The sequence below is a fragment of the Anopheles maculipalpis genome, chromosome 3RL, assembly GCF_943734695.1.
Source record: "Anopheles maculipalpis chromosome 3RL, idAnoMacuDA_375_x, whole genome shotgun sequence".
Taxonomy (NCBI): Eukaryota; Metazoa; Arthropoda; class Insecta; order Diptera; family Culicidae; genus Anopheles; species Anopheles maculipalpis.
Window position 1 is genome coordinate 18,764,010 of NC_064872.1, and position 18,381 is coordinate 18,782,390.

Here is an 18,381-nt window from a genome sequence, read left to right on the forward strand (position 1 = left end):
GCCGTTTGTCGACAATGTCGTTAATTTCTTTACCTCTTGGCGAGCCTCTTGAGACTGGCGAGCACTAAGAATGTTGATCTGCTTAGGTTCAAGTACGTTCGATGATCGACATATCTTTCGTATTGTGGAGAACGAGTGATGTAAAAGCACACACATACACACAGAACCTCCGCAACATCCGCGTCGTCGTTTTGTGCACAAATATTGCACTAGTGTCTGCGAGCGTCACAACCTTCCAAAGAGTCCACCACGCGTAGGCATTAGAAATGAAGCAAGCAGAGCTGCCGATTCTCAATTGCAAAGAACACATGCCGTTGTGCGAGTTCTTTGCGGTGACAGCCAATGGTTGAAAACCATCGATCAGTCGCGTTTGTGCTGCGGCGGGTGTCACACCGGGGACCGCAGGGCATTTAATGTGGATATTTATGCACGACAACTGCCACCGACACCGTACTGCCGTATCAATCATATTTTATGTGCTCTCTTAAGGCCGGTAATTACTAGGAATGCAAACACGCTTCCCGGCAACTTCGTGGCCAGCCATCCGGGGGGTGGTTGTGTAATTGAAATTAGTTCTTTCATTGCTCTTCGATCGTTCACGGTGGTTAGCCGGTGATGGTTAATGTTTGCGGGAAGAATCTTGCAAGATGTAAGTAAAACAGTCGACCGGACGGTTTATTGAGACACAACTGTTCAATGTGAGGTTGTTTGCTGGAAGGTTGTCTCTGTAGCCTCTTTGAATCTCACACATGATTCCTTTCTCCAGCATTTGATGCATTCAGCTCGGCAATAATTAGGCAATGTGTGTATGCTCCGTGTTTTTTCTTCTCACAAGTTGCGTCATAAACATGACATTAATGTTACGCTTCAACAAACTGTACCAAATTCCTTTTCGGTCAGTTAGTACACATCTCCACACACACAAAAAAGAGGTGCAAAACGGTAAACAAGAGCTAGAGCAGTACCGTGTGCTCTAAATTTGAGATTTATCCTCACAAGCAGCATTTAATCCTCGCAAAAACAAATAAGCTAATGCAAATTCTTGCTGACCCTTAGAGCATTAAGTTAGCACGCTAGTTGTTCATTGCTTAAAATGTGCGGCCCAAGGCTACCACGAGGATCACGACAGCTACAAAAAGGCATCGAAAGCTACAATAGCTTCCTACTACGCGACTACGTTTTATTTCTCTGTACAACATTTCGTAAAGCATTCGGTGGTTTTCGTCATATACATTTGCCCTCTAGCTACAATGAAGTTGAACTGGGGCCGGTGTAATAATGGACCCACGGTATTGATGCCCTGGAAAACAAGTTCACCGGTAGCATCATCTTGTGATGCGATTTAGTGTATTTGTGAGTGCATGTTTTTTTTCGCTCTCTTTCTTTTTCGCTTCCTTTCTATCACCGTCGTGACTGACCGTGATCATATCGTGGTGTGGTGTTTGAGATATTTGTTTTTGTATGAAAATTTTGTAATACCCAATCGATGTGTCCCCCAGCAAGCGTTCCGTAGCTTTTCATAGGTTTTCCACCAACAATCTACCTGGTTTACCCACATCGACTGTTCGTCGTCTTCATGCCACGATCTAGCGCTGTAACGCGTAAGACATCATAACCTATTTTTTGCTTTCTATCACCACCCTAAAACCGCCAGGGAGCTGCTCCAGAGGGTTACACTGATTAGCCGGTTTCAGCCAGAGTTCATTACATAATACGCTCCCGTTTGGTGCAGCCTGTTTGAAGTGGTTGAGTTCCGTGCTGGCATCAATATACGTTCATTATTAAACCAAATGCCTTGCAGTATGCATTTCAGACCATTTCATACAGGAAAGCTTAATCTGGATTATTACCCAGGTACACGAGAGAATGAAAAATTCGATCATTTTGTACGGGCGTTTGCAGATTTATCCCTACATATCTCATTACGATCGACAATCATCTGTTCAAATGGGGGTCCATACTTTGGCGAAAATAAAAAGGGACACACACCACAATTCTATGGCAGTAATTCCAACGCGAACAAACAATCGATTGTTAGGCCGGCTTTGTAGAGAACTATTAAGCAATGTTGAATAGCTCCTATCACGAACTCTATCGATACTTACGATCGGTGTTGTGCCTTGTGACAACTGTAAGGTACGCCATTTTTCAGCAAGGAAAGACCAAAACAAAACTGTCCAGATGTATGATTTGTATGAGGGCTTTTTGTTTGTACAATGTCCCTTCATTGCGTCTGTTTACCGATACGCTCCAAACGGTTGTGATTTCATTCCACCCGCATGCACACCTGACGGTTTGACACCAGAATCAGATGTGATCAGGGGAACCACAAAAAAACGGTCCTTTCTTCTGTACTCGGAATATATTCCGTATTTCGATATTGGGTGCTCATGTGGCGGTGTTTAAATAATTCGCAAAGAGCCGACTACAGCCCATCCATCGTTGATCGTTGAAGAAAACTGTGTCATTCCGGTTATGCAATTCGCACGCTAGGTTGGTTGACCACCGTACGGAGGGCTGGGAACGCAGGGTGTAACATGTGAGTGAGCCGCTGAGCCTTGCCCATGCGTCGTAAATTGATATTGTGTGAGATTTATAGCACTTCCGTGGATGTTTTTATCGCTTTGAAACAGCGGACTGCAAAAATAACCGATCGATGGCGGACAATTCATCGGGAGGCTTGATTTTCACTTTTATTTTCTTCTCAGAGTATAAATAATAGGATTTTGGTTGTATCAAAAGAATAAAACTTGAATATAGGTGACGGCTTCACGAGGCTCGTTATTTAAAGTATGTCAGCAGCTTGTTTTTGATAACTGTGATAAAGCAATCGTCCGCAAGCTTTTATTACGATTCGGTTCACTTTCAACGGGAAGGCTTCCCCCGAAGGCCGGAGATGCATAAATAATCAATCATGTACCGATGCCTGGCTGGAATATTAAACCGTGTGCGCATATATGAATCTGCCTGCTTTCATCACTGGCTGTGAGTTGTTTCATTTTTATTCAGTTTCCTCCACGGCTGACCCAGTCAAGGGACTCACCATTTGTGGCAGTGAATTCGGCAAGCCGCACGCATTGAAAGGAAGTTGACATTCTCGGAAGGCGTTGGAACACACATTCCGAAGGAGTACTGCACGGTGCGGCGCGACAGAAGAGGGTTCGTCGCTTGCCAGTGGTGAAATCTTTCGGTTGAAACTTGATTATAATTTACTTACCGCGAAACCGTACCGATTCGAGGTACTGTGCGAAGGTAGTGCAGACGCTGCAGATGATGCAATGCGCATTTGCTGCGATGACAGTGCCAGTAGCAGGTAGTATTATAGTATGGTACGAGCTATAGGCGGACCTGTATGGTACGACAGAGCCGAGCACATGCGCTTGTGTTGACGTTCGGTGCGAGGAATCAAACTGAGCCGTAGTTCGATTGAGTGCATCGGATAAATGCACAGTCTGATTCAGCTGAAGACTGCCATTTATTTCGCCAGCTGCTTCTCGTACGTAGCTTAAAGCCAATGGACAGACGGTTGCAGTAGGAGACATCTTATTGCTCCAGAGGGTAAAGAACTCTAGTTACAGTTTACAGTGTTTTACTTTGTCCAGTTTTGAGGATGGATCGCAATGATCATAATTTAAATTAAATTTCAAAAAAAAACAAAAAAGAAGCAAGCTCCACGAGAATGCTGGGAAATCCCTAAACGTTACCCAAACGCTTTGATCACAACACTCTTCAATGGAGACTTCACCCGGTGACCTATGGTGGGCAAATTAAGCAATAGATAATTAGCAACAAACTAGCGAGCGACGATCTTCTCGCTCTCGGATGGTCAGATCTCGCACATTTGCATTTTCATCTGCATTATTTTGTCTTCCCTGTCACAATCGACCGAACGGCATATTATTATGTACAAAGCGTTTGCGATGAAATCGCGATCGGTGCTGGCAAACGCCAGCATAGTTCGATGAAACCAAATAAATCGGTATGCTGTAAATACGAGCATTTTTCGAGACGTCTTCCCTCTCGGTACGTTTGGAAGCACGTTGAGATTCTCTCCCGTGAGATTCTCGTTCGGTTTTTGCGAAAAACCATTCGTTTGTTCATTCATACATACATACACGGCGATGGCTGCTGATGAAGGAAGATTAAATCATCTTTGGTGGAGGCTTGTCGAGCGAAGATGCCTTCTACGGGCAGTAAATGTGTTGCGTTTTGTTTCGTTCCATGCGAAGGCATTGTAAATCATTGGTGTATCTCGCCAAACGTTCATTATTATACCCACGTCTGGGACGTGGGGATAATATTAGATGATGAATGAACTTATCATTGGTAGTAAATTGTATCAAAGAGCAGTTAGGAACTGAGATGTTTCATGTGTTAGCAGTTTGATGATAAGCGATGATAAGTATAAAGTTATGTTTGATTTTCTCGTTTAGAATAATCTTTAACAATTCAAAAATAAGAAACATCTGACTGAAGTACTACAGTCAATTAATTTCACTCTATTTCCGCTGCTAGAATCTGACAGTCAAATAAGGAAACTTCAGCTCGTAAGATGTGATCAACACATCAATTCCATTTTGATGTGCTTTTTTGACGCATTTTCCCAGACGATCATACAATGTAGTTTATGATGTGCAATTGAACCAATTCCACCGATCCAGAAGAAACAAAAACACTGCTCCCAAATCAACCACGAGCAACAGTTACATCGTGCCTTGTGTATTGGCTGTGAAAAAGCGGCGCGCTCCCACTTTAACATATATACACATGCAGGCGGCTCTTTCGTTTGTAGATTGTATGTTTTGCAAAATGCATCCAAAATCGCGCACGGAAAAGTCAAGCCACTGCACCGGTGCGTGAGTCGAATAGATGAGAAAAGCGCTCTACTTCACCCGGCACACACACACACACCAACGGTTTTGCACCGATGACGCATAATTCCCGCCTCAGAGAAGTATCATTCATCGGTACGGAAGATGGCATCATGGCGAGAAAGAAGGGTGATGTGCATCGATAGGAAACTGCGAGTACTGTCATTATCGATTATGCTTTCGTCCACCGGTTGTCCGTCCGCGGATGACCGATTGCTTTCTTTGAGCAGGTGGTGGAAATAGTCTTGGTAAGATACGCTGACATCATCAGAGTGGGTTGAACCGAAAGGGGTTTGAGCAATGTCATCAATTGTTGGCCACTTATGACATGCGAGACTGCGAGCTGATAATGTGGCAACTGATGTGTAGTTATGATGATATGTCTGCTTGAGACAAATTCATACCAGACGGGGGCGAACTGGTCTGCGAGCAAGTGGTAAATTTATGAACGCCCAACCACCCAACGAGCTGAAATATTTGTTAGCTTAACGAGTGCATGATATACATGAGTGACAGCTAGGGATGGAAAAGTTAATGGGGCTTAAAGCATATTTATGCGTTTCACATTTGTCAAAATATCTTATCAAAATATTTGTTAGAATGCCATTTACATAACATTGATAGTAAATTATGTAGTAACTGTGATTTGATTTGTTGTAACTAGCAATTTGTGATTGGAAGATTTTTATTAGTTCCTGAAATATTAGAGAGCTCAGTAAGATTTGCGAATCAATAGAATTTCCTTGAAGACCGACTGCAAAAAGACATTTAACGTCCAATTGAAAAAAGATTCTAGACCTAACAACAAACACCTAGCTTCATAAGATGGATGAGTGTTTCATTCCCCCCATGAGAGTGGTCTTATTTAATATCGAGTGAGTTTCCGTTGGATCGCATGAACATTGCGCCATCTATATTTCTGCAGAAGTATTCTAGGTTGTACTAGCAGACTCACGTACAGATCGTAGTAAGAAAGAGATTTTATCGTCAAGGGATCTTGAACTTCTATTGCTATTCGTGGACTAGACCGTTAGGTTTGCTCTAGAGATTACTAACTTATCTGATTATTGAACAATTAAAACTTCTACAGTGTAGGATACCCAAGCCTTTGATGCAACATGTGTGCTTCAGTGCTTAGCTGTCAACTTTAAAGTCAAATTTACATTATGTAGTTCTAGTGAACAACACACAAGGCTAGAGTATTTCGAAGACACTAAGAACTTAAGGTATTCTGTACTTGTCGCCAGTCGACAGTCAAATACATGTCTCTGGTCACCTTTCCAGACATCGAAAATTAGATTTTCGAATTCTGTTTCATTTCTTGTGGTTCCTGCAACTAGTGAAAAACAGAGCTATTGAACCGTGATTGTATTGCACTGTATTGAATGTTTCAACGTCGTCAGCAACCAATAGTATCTCATATTTAGACAGATACCCATCTATATCACTTACATGTAGTACAAACAAGAGAGGTTAAAAATTGCTCTCCTGTAGGACTCCAGAGGTTCACAATATTCTGTTTCCACGAGATATTCTGTTTTCCAATCTTACACGGCAGATAGAGGCTTATCTACCCCATAGCGTTATCAGAAACTCCGAATTTAATAAGTTACAACTGGTGTTTGTTATTCGAAAGAGTTGTAGCTTCTGATGGAAGATACCGTAAATGAAAACTAATCATTAAACCTTCGCATACAAACTTCAAAATTGCGTGAAATGTGCTGGTATCTTATTGGCACACTCAGTCTAAAAATAAAAACAAAATTAAACAAAAATTAGTACAGAAAATCCGAAATTTAATAAGCTTTCATAAAAAAATCGTACGTTTCATTCCTTTCGATCGGTCATGATAACAAGTAACCTTTCCGAAATCATGTACCAATTTGTGACACGGAAAAGCAACATGCAAAAACAAACCAATACCTCAACGAACCACACCTCTGCTTGGTGTGACAACACGACCATACGTTACCGATGCCTTGGCGTTTTTAAAGGCCTTTCTTCTTGCTCGTTGTTTGCCAATTCAGCTTCTTAAGCTTCTGTTTACATACGGCACCGCCCCGTCGAACATGGTTGTGAGTCATGAGCCAACAAAAGACAATTATCTCACCATTTAATTTATACCAACAACACCTTGTCGTTTTCCACCCCGATGTTTTGACCCTCTCTCACCGAGTGGGATCTCTTGGTTTGCATATAGCGTTGCTAAAATGGTGCGCACCGGACGGTAAAACCATGATCTGATTGCAGAGCAAAGATAACATTGAGACCCCTCGGGGACACGCTAGCGAACAAGCGTTTTCCATCGGTAGCATTAAATGCTCGTTCACTGTGGCACGAAGAACTTCACACAGCCTGTGCACGACGCGGTAACACTTGCACCGCCACGAAAAGCATGTTGAAGAACGAACGAACGAAAGGGCCCAGTTTCCGTGATTCTTCTGGGTCACAGCAATAGTCCAAACAGATCATGTGAAGCATATGCGCTCTCAGCAAATTATCAAACGAGAAGCAAGAAAAAACGCACGAGAAGGTTCTCTGACCGGCGCCCCGACTAGGTTTGCTATTAGGTAACGCGATCGTTAGGTGTTCTCGGGAGGTGTTGCTTAGCCAAATCCGCCATGCTGACCTAAGACCCTCACCGGGATTGGCCCGCATGATTTTCAATATGGTTTTTCTATTAGCTTTGCAAAGGTCGCCATACCTAACAACGGCACCCGCACAGTGACCGACTTCTCAGCCAGCATAGATCTCGTGGTTATGTTGCGCAGAAATCATATCGCCAAAAAAATAAACCCCCCCCCAAAAGAAGCTGTAATGTTAGGCCCAGCATACGCATTTACTCCGCAAACAAAACAACAACACTGGCATTGCACACCTCGCAACACGGAGTGGTGTGGAATTGCGCGATCGCACGGAACAATTCGCTCGGTGGCACGTGGTTAATTAATTTATGAACGGTCATTGGAGCTCGGTGTTTAAGATTATGCTTGAGCGATGGAGCCAGCCAGCCAGCAAAATCATATCGCAATCGTGCTCTTAATCTTGAGCTAATTATGTGCCGCGAGAGTGGGTGCTGCGGGTGCATCACATTGTCACGATGCGACCCGCTCGTGAGGCGATCACAGTTCAAGGCTGAGAAATGGACGACAAGCGTTGGGCTTTTCACGCTCACACGATGCTTGATTTATGCTGCGCAGGATGGGATCATTTCACGCCTGTCATCGTTTTGGACACGGTGCTGACCCACGCACAGTGTTTCTACGGTGCGTTATGTTTGGCTATGCTTGATGCACCGAACCATGCAAGAGATGACATCAAGGGCAGACTTTAGCTCCAGACGACCTTGAAATGGCTTTTGGGAAAAAAAACTGAAAGAAGCTAAAACGAAAGCAGCTTATTGAATGTTGATTCAACGAGTGCACCACAACAATAAACACAGCGTCAATCAAAACCACAAAACTATTTACTATGGACAATTTATGAGTCCCAGGCAATGGAATAATCAAGAGAACTCCGTGACTTATTTGTTCTCAAAGTATTTGTCGTTGAAAATGGCTCGATCACCTATTGTTTTCTTTAGAGTTTTTCTTCCACAAAGTATCAAAATGGATTGCTGGATGGCTGAAGGTGCTTCATTTTCAAAACTATTCTCTACAGACGACAATGACACTGATGAGTTTTACAGATAGACCCCTTGCTAAGGCCAATCCACTTTTGCCCCAATCAAACTGCACCAATTAGTAAACTATGTTCGGAATTTTCTTCACCTAATGTGGAAGTGTACATTAACGTACACCGCGGACAAGGGCAAGACCTTCCAAAAAAAAAAAAAAAAAATGCGCCATTACTAAGTGTCACCTGTCAACGCAACTAATTGCAAGAAATCTGCAAACATCCTTCAACGATTTGTGTTTAGGTTGAAGCAATTTGCTTGACGAGCACACAATTATCCTTCCTATATTTTCGTAGTTGAAGTATGTTTGCTTCATGTTTGGTAAATCTGGGTCGCCAGGAAGCTGCTACCGAGCCACTGTACTGGATAACAAAGCAGAGATTTGGCTTCAAAACAATCATAATTGCTCACACGCCGGATGAATGATCGTAAACAAAAATGTATAAATTCACACATTTAAACTTGTAAATCTGAACTGCAACTGTTACGGAAGTGGACTTCCTCAACCGACGGCCCTTGAAGAAACAAAATTTTAGCTCTTGCAACAACAGCTCGCTCCCACGTGTCTCGTAGCCATTGATCTGTCCAGGATCGCTAGTTCTGCACACACTCAATGGCGCTCAATTAACAGAACCAACCTGCGGGCGACGCATTTCGCACTATTGTGTGCACTATTGGTTCAAGGTTTAGTCTCATGCCCCAAAATTCCACCAACAATCGCTCATAGTTCATTGAGGCATGTACGAGGGGTGTGTAGTTTCCGTTTTGGAAAATGATCTTTACATCATCGGCTACTTCCTGGAACTCGCGTGTAAACGATCGACCTCAGAAGTAGTAGAATTAAGCCATTAGTGTGCAGATATCTGTACCACTACCTCAACAGCCTGTACCAGTTTTCCGCCACGACTGCTCCGGAACAAAACAATGTCGCACCCGGTGGATCCTCGGGTGGGGTTTCCTACCACTGTTTACATTCGTTACCAGGTGGAATCGGGTCAGTTTTCCATCTCCCTTCCAAGGCAAAGGCAAAAAACGCTCAAGGAGTGTGGGGTCTTGGGCACGTTTTCAATCGATCCAGAGCAACTCTACGTCACATATTGGCTGGAACTCACTCGTTCATTCGTGCCCTCGCGGGAGTCACTCAACGTCGGACCAATTGCGTGTGGAGGGTGACCTGCCCCAAGTCGCTCTCAACCTGTGCACAGACACACGGGCACTCACGAGCTATTCGCGCACACCGGTGAGTGGTTCACACTTTTCTCAGGCATGTGAACCGCGCTTTCGGTTTCGATTGGCGGGGCGCTTCAGCCGTTGTGCGGTGGCGGGGGTACCCGACCAAGGCACAGAATCGGATGAAAGTGAATTTCGTAGTTTTAAGTAGTATAAAAGCGGCGACTTAGCACAAATCAGCATCCAGTTCAGTGTCTGGAACCGCACAGTTGCGCATCGTGGTTTCGCTAACCAGTCCGTCGCTGAGTCGCAATGAAGTTTTTTGTGAGTACAGCCACAAGGCGACAAGTGTTCAGAGTTACAATTTTTCCGACATCTGGCAACAAGGTTTTGGTGTTGAGCGTTTTGGTGATTGTTCTTCAAGTGAAAAGTTCTAGTTCTATTTCGTTACGGATTTGAAGTTTACGGTGGTTAAGCAAATAAGAGAACATTGTTCAGTGGATCGTAGTTCAACAAAAATTTGTAAACAGTGCGTTTGGACTTCAGCTTCTTAAATAACCGATTCGTTGAAATCGTTTTTATAGTTTTCAACTAAAATGAAACGGAAAAGTGAATTCTCTTTGTTGGAACATCTGAACCTTGACTTCATTCACTCAAACGCTCATTATCGAAACAGCCATTCAAAGATTCTAAACCAATTACTGAAAGCGTGTGTTTTTGAATGCTCCATTTTTTTCATGTTCGGTTCTTTTCTTTCGTCAAAACAGATCTGTCTGTCGGCGCTTTTGTTGGTTTCGGCAAATGCCGAATCAGAGCAGAAGAAGTCCGCAGCCGATAGCAAGGCCGCCGTCCCGCTCGAGAAGAAGCTTGACAAACGTGGCCTGCTAAGCCTCGGCTATGGCTACGGCATTAATGGGCTAGACGTGGGCTACATCGGTGGTGGCCATCTTGGTGGTGCGTATCATGAGGCACACGATCATCACTACGGGCACGGTGTGTACCTAGGTGGACATACCGACGTTACCAAAACGGTAACGCTCGTCAAGGGTGTCCCAGTCCCGTACACCGTCGAGAAGCACGTTCCGTACACGGTTGAGAAGCATGTCCCGTACCCGGTAAAGGTGCCGGTTCCACAGCCCTACGAAGTAGTAAAACACGTCCCGGTTCACGTAAAGGAATACGTTAAGGTTCCGGTCCATGTGCCACAGCCTTACCCGGTTGAGAAGAAGGTACCCTACCCGGTGCACGTTCCGGTCGATCGTCCCTACCCCGTCAAGGTGTATGTGCCACAGCCGTACGAAGTGACCAAGCATGTGCCGTACCCGGTTAAGGTGCCAGTCCCACAGCCGTACGAAGTTACCAAGCATGTGCCAGTGCCGGTAAAGGTGGAGGTTCCAGTCCCTGTGCCGTACACCGTTGAGAAGAAGGTCCCGGTCCCGGTGAAGGTGCCGGTCGATCGTCCTTATCCCGTCCATGTGCCAGCTCCGTACCCAGTTGAGGTGGAGAAACCTGTCCCGTACACGGTGGAGAAGCCTGTCCCGTATGAGGTAAAGGTGCCCGTCGATCGTCCGTACCCAGTGCCAGTGGAGAAGCCCGTCCCATACCCAGTCAAGGTACCGGTCCCGAAGCCGTACTACGTCGAGAAGCATGTTCCGTACACGGTTGAGAAGCCAGTCCCGTACCCGGTCAAGGTTCCGATCGACCGTCCGTACCCCGTTACGGTTGAGAAGCACATCCCAGTCGAGAAGCCTGTCCCGGTGCCGGTGAAGGTACCGGTGGCCGTGCCTGTCCCCGTACATCACGACCATCACCATCACCATCTGGAGCATGTGCACGAACCGCATCACCATCATCACGATGTGAGCTACACTAGCTTCAGCGGTTACGGACACGATTACAGCTATCACCATTAAGCAGCATCGAAGCGTTGAGGTGGAAGGACATTTGTAGCATAAAACAAGGATGGACTCGCTCGGGTATGATGCCCCAAAACGTTCTATTTGCACAACCGTACAGATCGTTAACGGTGCACCTTACCAACTCTCGAAGCACGCCGAATCTCGGTGATGTTTCGCTTTAATAGCTATTATCATCATCGAAAGTCACGTATCTTACTACACATAAATCACATCCTCTTCTTACACTTATTTTTGTTTTGTTTCACAAATATTCTCAACTCTCATATACTCAAAGCGAATTGATTCAATTTTTCATTTCGTACAAACACTTACACAAAACAAACGAAACACATCGGATCCATTTTTTCCGGATCCGAGTTAGTTGTGCACCAGATGTGATAATGTAAAACGTACATGCACTGCCCCTCATTTCTATTTGTCCGTTTTGCTGTTCGACGCACCGTAACAAAAATGGCCCCCAGCCCAACGTCAGCCTACATCGAATGCACATACACACGATGGAGACGCCTTATTGCTACACAACATAAATGTGCTGAATGTACAAAAGATTGATCGATCGAGTGAAATCGTTTGGATGGACTCTCGCCGATACCCAAAATTAGCTAAGTAATTTTGGATCGTTATTTTTTTATCGCTCCTCGGATGGAACGAGGAGAAGAAAAGCTTTTTTGACAATTTTGTAAAAAAATAGCCAAAAAAACATAACACTTTAGAAGAAGAAATTAGTACGATCCTCCAAGTGATCCAGCACGGCCAGTGAAACGTTTCAACCGTATGGGCGCAAACGGGTGTGCATTTGCTGAAGGCTGACATCGTGCAAGGGCGCGATATGTACTTTTTTTATATTATATTTTATTGTAAATAAGACGAAAAATAAAACGAAACAAAGATTGTTGTACAAAAATCGAACACTGTTTGCTGTTTCCTTCCGGAATTTTCTTTTCTTTTCTTTGTTGCAGGTTTTTTCTTCAAATGGTTTTCGGTTTTCAATGATATTCGGATGGGCGAGAATAGTCAGCGTTCGCACAGTTCAAGGATTTTCCCACCATACCATACCACGGGCAGAATGGAAACCGTCAACTAACCGGCACAGTCGAATGACCACTCAAGGGCTAGAATGACAGATTAAACGGTGTCGTAAAACTTCGTAATTCATTCTTCTTCAACTTGAGACATGAACATGGGGCGGGGAGATGGGGGGGGGGACCGAACCTTGGCAAAGGGAAACGCGGAAAATATGGGCTTGTTCGAGACATACGTTACAAAAGTTTGGTCGTCGTTGCCGTACGGTGGCAAAGGTTTGTCGCTTGATGCGGGTTGAAGTCTCTTCACAGTGACATACGGTATGTTCTTAAAACTTTGCACTATGTTTTTGTGTTGTGGGTGTATTTGAGAAGGGAGGGGGGGGGGGGGGAGATTGGGAGTGGGTGTTTTGTACCTTCCTCTCATGCTGAGATGACGTCCGTAAAGCATTCGCGAGCGCTTGCATAACCGACAATTGTGTGCATCGTGCACACATGCATAACAAGCGGCTCGACCAGACCCAGACTCGGTGCAAATTTGCAGCTGCGATCTTTCACGTCGCTCGCCCTACTATTTGCAAACACAATCCGCCAGCTGGTGGAATGTGTAGCTCACGGGCGCGTGCGCGCGCCAGAACAGAGCGTCAATCTTCCCAGCGCAGGTTGAAGAACGGTGAAGATGATGCTGCACAACCGATCGTTACCGTGCACCATACCAAGGCGCACGATGGCATGCGTTTCAGCCGTTAGCCGCCGCTCAACCGCAAACCCATCTCGCTCGCATGAATTGGCTCGTACCGAGCCGTATTTGTTTTTACCAACTCGCACCTCAAAACCAATTGAACATCTGTTTCACCAATCTCCCTTAAGAGAGAGGGAGGGGATGAAAAAAGGGGAAAAATAGAAAAAGCTCCCACCGATCGTAACAGTTTGCCGAGACGAGAAAGATGCCGGGACTGGTGAACTGATGGATGCCACGTGCGATGCGGTAATGAGGGTCGATCCACACCGTCTTCAACGCGATCAGAGCATCAGACCGATTCGATGGCGCTAATGTTTGCCGGTGCAAAATCGCCCGACAAAGGTCAAGCGATAGTTTTTCGGCGGCGCTACAACACTGCCGCACCCCCCCCCCCTCCCTAGAGCGGTGGGGTTTTTTTGTTTTCGATTTTTCCGGCTCTTGTTGCTGTTCCCAAAGGCGGTTCATGTTTCATTGTTGTTTGGTGAGCGAAATGAGCTGGTTTCTCAATTGTAAAATTGTATGGCATAATCACTTATTGGTCGACGGAAAGGGAATTTTCTGGCGGTTCACGCTGTATTGCCAGCATAATACAAAATAGCTTGGCATGCTTTTATGTGCCAATGAGGACCGTGCTAAGGAGAAAAACGCAGGTGAAGAAAGGTGAGAAGTTGATCTTTACCAGCACGATAAGGAAGTGATATTTACCATCACAAATTTGTGGCTATTAAGTTCTGCATAAAGTGGTTCATCGTTTGGTATGAATGGACATTTATCAATTAAGGTATGATAATTCGGTCGTTTTTATTAAAGGTTCATGTGAGCCAAGAGGTCTGTCAGAAAAAGTAACACCTTGAAGAGAATTATTTTATAAAAGTACCGACAACATTTTTCCAACTTCGGTCGGGACCTTAGCTATGGATCTTCTTAAAATAAATGTTTTCATTTCTTTGAAGTCTTCGACGATCAACCTGAAGCTCCGGAAGAAATTGCTGATCTCTGCTGTCTCTGATCTGTCGACAAATATCCAGTAAAGGTCTATTTCAATCTCTCAACTACATTGGATTAGAGGTGTTTCTAATCAACTGATAACACTGAAATTTTGTCTCTACATTGCTATCAACATATGTTTTGCACGTTGACAGAGTTGTGCGAGTACGGATTAAAATGGTAAATGCAGACGTAGAAAATAAGAATCTATCGATAATGTACCAAAAGTAGTTTGGCTATCATTCTAATATGATGAAAATGATGACGATGTTCTAAAGTCTTGAAGCCTAATAGAGAATTCTGTTCATTATAGGTTAGAATGTATCCATTTAACAAATTTTTCCTCATACTTTCACTGGATAGGTACAAGTCCTTATAGCACTTCCTTTGTTCATGGACAGGACATAGATGAGCAATATTCGAATATTTGGGCTTTCGACAGCAAAGGGAATCATCAATATCAACTAGAAAGATAGTTATGCTTTTAAAGAATTATTTCATTCTTCCTCCTTCACCAAAGAGATTCAATTCGTGTAACAATTCCTTTAGGAGTCGTATTAACAAATAATTGAATTACAGAGAGTCTTTAAAAGTTTCTTTTAAGACTAATTTCGCAAAGATTATTAACCACACTTTAGGGAGTCGATTCCTATCAGCTTTAGAACACGCTGGATTTAATTTCATTCGAACTAATTTTTAATTTATGTTGGTTCTCTGTCTTCCTCTCCTACTTTTATATCTTTTTCTTGTAACTATGCATTCAATATTCTTGCAACTATCTTCGTATCATTCTATCTCCATTGAATAAGCAAGTCGGTACAGAGCAAACGTCAACATTTTATTACCATTCTTCTCATCTTATGCTCGTGGATTTTTGATGAGAACTGTTTTTCTCTAAAGCTAAAACAAGTGATAAAAGCTCCAGTTATCCGGAAAGTCTTCTGGGTTTTCTCAGCTCTCTTAGCCTTGAGCGTATTTAAAACATTCACTTGACAGATCGAAATCACTCAACCACTTGTACTCAGCACGTACAACACTACGTTTAACATTAATCCTATGGTATTCTTGAGTCGGTTTATGAAATTGCCATAGTGGAGTCTGAACATACATTTTTAACTTTTGTAAAACACGCAGCACGCAGGAATGTCTGATAGTCTTGCGCACAGACTCAGTTTAATGTGTTTTTGTGTATCGAAATGATCGGTGATTTACCTAAAAAGTTTAATAAAACGATCAAAGTGAATCACAAAACTACTGAATGGTCCATAAAGTGCAATAAATAAATCATCTTAAAGAGTTATTTACCCTCATGAAACTCATTCAACATGACATCAACTACGCTGCAGACGCTAATCAGCTAATACATCTTCGCCAAACTACAATGTTTCACAAGCAGCAGTATAGCTGTTTGGACGCACTTGAAACTGCACCGCAGAAAACCGATCGTTATATCGGTTGGCCATTGTTTTTATTGTGGCTCATTAATATTAATGTCCCAAGCAACAGTACCCACCCACGGGTCTCCTGTTACACAAACGAGAAAAACACACCATCATTGAGCAGGAAAACGTTTTTGCTGGTCAACTTTTACTTTCATCTATCCGGGTCTAACTAAAGGTAGCGGCTGCCAGCCAACCCTAAAGCCAGTTGACGCCAGTTGCTGCATGGTTACGTTGTACACGAGCGCGGCCTCGCTGGTTCCATAGCTTCACGAGCGACCCACCGAGGACCTTGCACGCCATATACTCATCTAAGAACCGTGCCTCGCTTGTCGTGTAGCCCCGGTTCGAACACGGTTAGAATCCTGTTTTAATTGCCGACCAACGCCGCGTACGGATCCGCATTGCGATCAATTATTACATATCTAGGGCATCTAGGGTCTCGGGTACGGATGCTTTGTTGCTGCGGTCCGATTCCACTTACCGGAATCGTGTTGGTTGACGTGCGCGAGGGAGGGTCGATCGCGATTAAGAATATGCATTTGCTGCCTTGGTCAAGGTCGCAACGTAACACCCTCAATCCGACTCGTTACAGACGCCACACACCGAGCCAGTACCGGTGTGTCGCGCAATGGAATGAAAGGATGCTGTAACAACGGAGATCAGGTAACGAGCTCGGGTGAAGAGATCTTTCCATGAGAGAGAAAAAAAGCAAGATTCCAACCACACACCAACTGGCGGATATAATTGGAAGGCCAAATAATCATCTTGGTAGCTTCCCTTTCCGTACACCACTAAACCACTGTGCGAGTGAAAACGACAAGCCGGACGGGACAGGAACCAATTTAACTACCGAGGGAAAATTAGCTCCATTTAGGCTCCATTTTCATGCCATCCCCCATGTTCGGTTACGTGCGGTTCGGTCACACAATTTTCTTCCAAGCAAACGCGCATTACGCGACGTGACCTTCCGCTGTGTACGCACGTTTATGAACGTACTCGGTCGGTCTGCACCTGAGCTTACGACCAGCTCGTTTGACTTTGACCCATGAGTACACCGGAATCACCAGCCAGCGCAACGCAAAATGCAGCCGGAGTCTGCCGTCGGTGCGTCGCGGCGAAAGTGGCCTTGAAGTGGCGAAATCGGAAACTCCCGACTGCTTTTACCCTTTACTTTTCGTTCACACTTTTGGTAGGCATTCGGCAGGCACACCTGTCGGGAATTGAAAGAGTATGGCAGGAATGTGACGTTACATCACATTGATCGATTTTATGAACGAAATCATTCACAAACTATAATGCATGATGACCTTGAGAGGCTCGGGTTCGAAATCGAAAGCATAATTTCCTAGGCACGCAATTTGCCTCGCACTCTAACGTCTTAATTAATCTAAAATAGACTCGCCTCGCTTGTCAACGAAACAAATTAGTGCTTTGTTTCACAGCTCTACAAAATTCAAACGGATTAAACGTAGACCAACACACAGACACACACATTGATTGCTTTCCGTTCCATTTTTTTGTCCGCAGATTCATGCTTCCTTCTGTTTTAGTGTATGGGAAGGTAGTATCTGCACGATTCGATTGCTTTATTAGCCACTGGTTATTAGCTCAGCGGCCAATCGTTCCGTTTTCAAATGCCCTCTGGCTAGCTGTCAATGGTGTAGCGCCGATGGATAATCATCCTGATTGCCGAGCGCAACTGCAATCGGTAGTAATAATTTTACACACATTTGCAAACCAGTCCGGACGACCTGGCAGGATGATCGGAATCGTTGGCACTGATTGTTGATTAGATATATTTATGGGTCGTTTTCATGCGTTTTTTCGCTTTTGTCACTTCTTCTCGTTGCATGTAGAGCAGGGAATGCGTAACAATATGTGAGTCAACGTGTGGCATTAGGTGTCGTTAGCTATCTATTTATATAAGGATGGAAAATAATAAGCAACTTGGTGACAAAAAGACAGCCAGAAAAGTAATCTTTGATGTAGCGCGGATTGATAATTACTATCGAAGGTCTCTCCCAAGTAAGCAGTTTGGCCGTGTCAGGTTATTAATAAGCCTTTCAGATTTATTGTTCTTCTACCAAAAGCTTTACTTTAAGCCAACATTTAACGCCAAAAGTGAACAATAACGACTGTCCTTTAAAATCGTGCGGTAAAATAGACGAATGATTAGCTCTGTTCAATGTGTCAATCAAATCAACAAATCACCGGTTTATCGAACTCAGCCCCCACCAGCGAACATTCGATCTGGTCCAGTCGAGATCTAGCCCACCAAGTTCCCATCAACATCGATTGGCGAAAAACCGATCATCGAACGTGCAAACGTTTTGTTTCCTCGCAACCGAACAGAAGACTTGCGCGAGCTATCACTACACGAACCCGTTATTAGGTCGACCGGGGCGTTTCCTGGTACTTCTTCTGCACTCCCAGCACAGCAACTCTTTTCGTTCGATTACATAAATTCTACCAAACGGTTTTCACTTCCACCGTGCTCCATCGGGATCGATCCAATGCACGTCACGTTCGCATCGGCAACGTTAGGGGGATGG

At 44.2% G+C, this 18,381-nt stretch overlaps 2 protein-coding genes across 2 annotated transcripts in view; one reads left to right on the forward strand and one right to left on the reverse strand.

The window, feature by feature from the left end:
* LOC126565807 (angiotensin-converting enzyme) overlaps window positions 1–18,381 on the reverse strand; it is a 76,423-nt gene that overhangs the window by 14,057 nt on the left and 43,985 nt on the right. The window lies entirely within an intron of this gene.
* On the forward strand, window positions 9,934–11,633 carry LOC126564848 (MAGE-like protein 2). Its single transcript, XM_050221969.1, has 2 exons — window positions 9,934–10,041; window positions 10,485–11,633. The coding sequence occupies exons 1-2, from the start codon at window positions 10,030–10,032 to the stop codon at window positions 11,628–11,630; spliced, it is 1,158 nt and encodes a 385-aa protein (XP_050077926.1). The 5' UTR covers window positions 9,934–10,029; the 3' UTR covers window positions 11,631–11,633.